This window comes from Poecilia latipinna, unplaced genomic scaffold (assembly GCF_001443285.1).
Source record: "Poecilia latipinna isolate Pla-1442-1.1 unplaced genomic scaffold, P_latipinna-1.0 Scaffold1289, whole genome shotgun sequence".
NCBI lineage: Eukaryota > Metazoa > Chordata > Actinopteri > Cyprinodontiformes > Poeciliidae > Poecilia > Poecilia latipinna.
The window spans coordinates 180,811-185,993 of record NW_015113905.1 but is presented as its reverse complement, the minus strand read 5'-3'; the positions used below and the strand labels follow the sequence as shown (position 1 = coordinate 185,993).

General features: G+C 37.8%; 1 protein-coding gene and 1 long non-coding RNA gene across 10 annotated transcripts in view; one reads left to right on the top strand and one right to left on the bottom strand.

Annotated features, from left to right (window-relative positions):
- Window positions 1–337: 337 nt before the first annotated feature.
- The window catches only part of LOC106961325 (probable 2-ketogluconate reductase), a 10,533-nt gene continuing 5,687 nt past the window's right edge, over window positions 338–5,183 (bottom strand). For 3 of the 9 annotated variants that reach the window (XM_015054971.1, XM_015054979.1, XM_015054972.1), the window contains 5 exons: window positions 3,536–3,917; window positions 1,276–1,447; window positions 1,020–1,198; window positions 850–946; window positions 338–774 (listed from right to left, as the gene is read on the bottom strand). In XM_015054971.1, the coding sequence (XP_014910457.1) occupies window positions 618–774; window positions 850–946; window positions 1,020–1,198; window positions 1,276–1,447; window positions 3,536–3,917 (987 nt within the window). In that variant the 3' untranslated portion in view covers window positions 338–617. Of the gene's footprint in view, window positions 775–849; window positions 947–1,019; window positions 1,199–1,275; window positions 1,448–3,535; window positions 3,918–4,125; window positions 4,517–4,545; window positions 4,573–5,183 lie in introns of those variants that run through there. The other 6 variants (XM_015054973.1, XM_015054974.1, XM_015054976.1 and 3 more) reach the window with 5 other exon arrangements.
- LOC106961327 (uncharacterized) lies at window positions 1,762–2,778 on the top strand. The gene is made up of 2 exons (XR_001427750.1): window positions 1,762–1,803; window positions 2,494–2,778. It is a non-coding gene; the product is annotated as an uncharacterized LOC106961327 (long non-coding RNA).

Below are 5,183 nucleotides of genomic sequence, written 5' to 3'. Positions count from 1 at the left end.
CCACCGTACACAAAGACTAAAACATACACCATCATCATTATGATGACATTAATTAGAAAAAAAAAAACTTCAACTGAATAAATTTGGTTAAAGATTCTGATTAGACTCTTCACGATCCCTATAAAAAACAACAATAAGCAAAAGAAGGAAAATATTTATTTAATATTAATTTGAAAAAACCCAACCTAACCACAGATAAGCGGAAGAAAATGGATGGATGATGGATGGATGGATAATTTGAAAAAAATCTACAACACCACAATAATTATGCAGCTCTCTTAAATCACACTGAAGAGGAAAACACTATGCATTAATGATAAATTTAAGTTCATAATTTTATTTATATTTATTTTTAATTATATGTATAGCAATAAAGGTAGTGAATAAATGGCAAGAAGATACAGTAGATTTATCGTGCCTGCTTTATGACGCACAAAAAAAACAGTTATTATGAGGAGAAATATTTTCTGCCCATAAATGTCTTCCTGAGTAACAGCAGGACTAAAACTGACAGGATCGCAGCTCAAAATGTCAAAGAATTGGCTCAACATGTGAAAGTTCCAAGTAAAAAGGACAAAAAAATTATATTTTCTTGATCTCATCACCAGAATATGAACTTATTTTGCTTTGACCTCATTAGGAACAGCTAAGCCTTTCACTGCTGCCAAAACATTGTCTACCATCATCTGCACCATCTTTCTTATTGTCCCACGAGTGTTGGTCCCGATGTGGGGCGTAATCAGCACGTTGGGGAGGGTGAGGAGTGGATGATCCCTGCACAGACCCATCAGATGAAGCTAACATTAGCAATAATGTGTCAACAAAGGAAGAGTTTAAAATAGAGGGTACCTGGGTAGTGGTTCGGGGTGAGTGACGTCTAAAGCTGCAGCTCGTATCGTTCCAGACATCAGGGCTTTGACTAGAGCGTCCTGGTCCACAACCAGACCTGAAACATTAAACGATTCAGATTGGTAGAGGAGCGAGTTCTTCTGAGTTTTCAGTCCAGGAGAAAGATTTACCTCTGCTGACATTTACAAGTGTCCCTGTGGGTTTCATGAGCGACAGCTCTCTGTGGCTGATGAGGCCGGTGGTGTCAGGGGTCAGGTTCACCACCACCACCACGAAATCGGACTCTTTCAGCAGGTCGTCCAGTTTCTCGCAGTAACTTGCCCCGACCGCTTGCTCATCTTCGACACTTCTAAACAACAGAAGAATAAAAGATCTTATGAGCCGCCTCCGTTTCTTGGGTTGACACATCGCGGTCCGAAAGTTGACCTTCTGTTTCTGTTGTGGTAAAGGATCCTCATGTTGAAACCTTTGCTTCTCTGAGCAACTTTGTACCCGATGTGTCCCATTCCAATGATCCCCAGAGTTGAACCTGTTACTTCAACTCCCATAAGGCTTTGTGGTACATGGGTGGTCTTAGAATCAACTGATATCAGGTGACCTGCAGAGACAGGAACCAGAAAAAAACGTTCCCAAGCTTTCAGATCATTAACAGAAACCTACACATGTGGTCAAAAGTTTACATACCCACTCATCATAGGGAAATAAATGTCTGTTTAATTCTGGGCTTTTAATTACGTAATAATTTTATTTAAACATCTAAGTTTGAGTATCTCTATTTGCACTGTGGATTGATGGTAGAGCTAAAAAAAAAGGCGTGGGTACAGACCTATAGATCTATAGATTTTCTTTAAATCTATAGATTTAAAGAAATTTAAATTTCTTTAAAGAGATTTAAATTTTCTTTAAATATATAGATCTATAGATTTAAATTATACATGATCCCATTAATTATAGGTGTGGAGGTTCCTCCACCTTTTCCTCAGTGTTAGTATTTATTTAAATGTTTTCATATAATATATTTAGATTTTCACTTTTTTTTTGGTGGGTTTTCTTTGGTGGTGGTTATTGCATTGGGTTGTTTACTAATTTGGGTGCACACATTTAGTAAATGCCTTATGCTTATTTAAGATCATTAATTATGTTGATTGCTGAGTTTAAGGACTGGCTGACAGAAGGGGGTTGGCTGAAAGGAAAACAAGGAAGTGGAAAAGTCCATCAGGCTGCTGGAAGCAGGGGACGTGATGTGGAAAAAATCTGCCTCTCTCCACTAATGGCATAATTGTTAAAACCTTTTTTGTGTTAGGTTATTTGGGTTTATAGTGGTGTTTAAGTCAAAGTGTTTTAGTTTAATTTAGTCATTTATGTTTATATATTATTTGTCTTTGTCCCTACCCCTCCTCGTTTGTGTAGGCTAGCCTGTTTGTATAAATTCCCCTGTGTGTTCATTGTGTGAGGGCAGTTGTTGGTTTGTTATCTTGAGTTAGGTTTGCCTTAGTTGATTTCTTTTGGGCCCATTTTGTTATATTTTTTTTAGATTGGTTGTTGAATCCTTTTGTTAAGATGTTTTTGGGAAAAATAAATAGAAGATATTTTTTTTATATATGCCTTTGTCCTTGTCCTTGACTGGTTGGACCATCACAATAGGGTAAATGTCCATTAACAAAATGTGAATCTTTTATAGCTTTTTACATAACCAGCTGAATATTTGATCAATCTTCTTAGCAGGTTAAGGGCATGGCTATTTCTTGAGTGCGGTGTTCGCCTGTTTTTACCATCAGAAAAGGTATTTTCAATGTGTGTTTGGGATGACTACCTACTGCAGGGGTGACAAACTCATTTTCACTTTGGGCCACATCAAAAATCTGGATGTTCTTAAAGGGCCGGTTGTGCCAGAATCTATTGATAAAAGCCATTAAACTGTTAAAATATTAACCAATAGCAGTTCCTCTGGGAGTTTGTGATTGTTTTTGTGTTTCTTTTGCAACGTGATGCTAATTTATGAGTATTTGTAAGGAATTTATATGATATTTGAGTTAATGTATGATGTTACATGTGACTTTTTATTACTTGACATCAAGTAAGGCTGGGGCAGTAGTCACTTAAACGCAATGTTTTTGACCAATTTTGAGAAACACTTGCAATGAGATCAGAAAAAACGTGGGGATCTGTTGATTTTGAGGATTTGTGAAAAACTGGAGGAAATTATTGATGTAATTTGGAGCCTGTAGGGCCACATAAAAAGCTGAAGCGGGCCAGATTTGGCCCCCGGCCTTGAGTCTGACACATGTGACCTAGTGAAACACCCATTTCTCAGCAATTTTTCCACATTGAAACCTTTTTATGTATTTTAGGCGTGCTGGTTATTTCCATTTTCTGTACTTCTTCAGAACCCATTTGATTTTTTCCCCCTTTTTTTTTTTTTGCAAAATTCTTTCTTCTTGTTGTTGAACACCCAGTTGTGCCCAACTTTCATCCCTGTCCAATCCACCTTTTGGTACTGAGACAACATCACAGCACAATCCAGCCACTACCATGCTCCATTGTTGGTACTGTGTTCATTTTTCTTACACTTTGTATCCATATAGCTCAGTCTTTATCCACTTTGACCCCGAGCTGAAGTGAGCAGTACATCATGAGGTATTTTAGGAGTGAGAACAATTATAAGAGGGGAAAGTATTGCTCTCACCCTCTATAACCGTCCGTGCTGAAGCCAGAAGGAGCGCCATGGCCATGTCTGCAGTGGCGTCGCTCACCACGCCGGGAGTGTTGGTGACCTTCACCCCAAAGCTGTTGATGTACGGCACATCCAGATGGTCGATGCCCACTCCTCCGTTGGCGATCACCTTCAGCGATGGCAGGCAGCTCAACAGGGAAGGCTCGGCCGCGGGACTGAAGTTCCACATAAACATGCCCTGGATTTTAGGGCCGTGCAGGGCCGGGTTTTGTAGGAACTCCTTGAGGCAGACGATGTGGAAGTGTTGATTGATAATGTCAACGACGTCCTCATGAAAACCCTTGTCCCCAATCTCTGAGATCAGAACCCATGGTTTGTTGTCTGCCATCTCCTGCTGGGATAAGAACACATTTAGAAACATTCAGACAACGGCTGATGGTAGTTCAACATCCTCAAAGCTTGATGCTGCCGCCAACATGCCTGAACAAACTGACTGACGGAAAACACCAGCACCAAAAACCTTCAAATATCCAGGAGGTGACATCAGGACTCTGTTTATACATTACAGTTCAATTCAACAAGTAAATAGTCTGAACTCTTACCAGACAGTGTGGCGGGGAAAAAAATGTATTTTCTGTGCCTAATAAAATCTTGTTCCTTCTGTAGATTGATCAGAAATTCACTTAAAGATCTGAGCAACTAACTTGCGATGCTTATGAAACACTCAATCTAAAATAGTCTCAGGTTAATGTCTCAGTCAAGAGATGTCCTCTATAAACAACTGAAATAACAGAAAGGTGTTTTATATGCAGCTTAAAGCCTGTAAGATTGCTGATCTCTAAACAGAGTGACTCAAACTAACTTCTGAGCCCCAGGAAGCCATAACATAGCTGACACTGACTAAATTAATATAAGGGATCATATTTCTTCTAGTGAGATATTAGAATAATAAGTTATGACATAAAACCGAGTGCTAAGAATAAAACTAAATATGAAACTGGGAGCAGACTGTAAATACTCACAAATGACTCGTCCTTTCTTCCTATCTGCCCTTCAACCAGGAAGAACTACTCAATAACTTTAAGGGCTTCAAAATAAAAGTCTTAAAATAAACGGACCAGTGAGTAGGATTATTTCCTACATTTGTAATTTATATACAGCTTCTGAATGAACAGCGACGAGAGAAAAAAAAATTAATTTTATTGTTGTACAACACCATGGAAGTTTATTATACCACGTGAAAAACATCTCTAATCTTAGAATAAATGCAATGTTTAATTGATAAAACAAGCTGTTTTGTCAACGTTATCAGCTTCACAAAGACATCTAGATCTGCGCTTTGACTTGACCATTCCAAGAGTTTTCATTTCTTAGCTCTCAGTTATGGAGTTCAATTTGTTTCACAATTATTCAATCAAAGAAAAATCATGTCAAATAATTTTTTTGATTGAATACTAGTGTGATATATATGTATTTTTTTGATTGAATAATTGTGAAACAAATTTAACACCATACTCAGTCACTCCTTGGTGGATTTATTTCTTGGGGTCATCATTGTGTCACAATGACTTGTTCTGTCTTTTTTTTTTTTTTTTTTTTTTTTTTAAAAATTCTCCCATTTTTTTCCAAAACATTTTTTTATAATATAAAATCTTTGGGG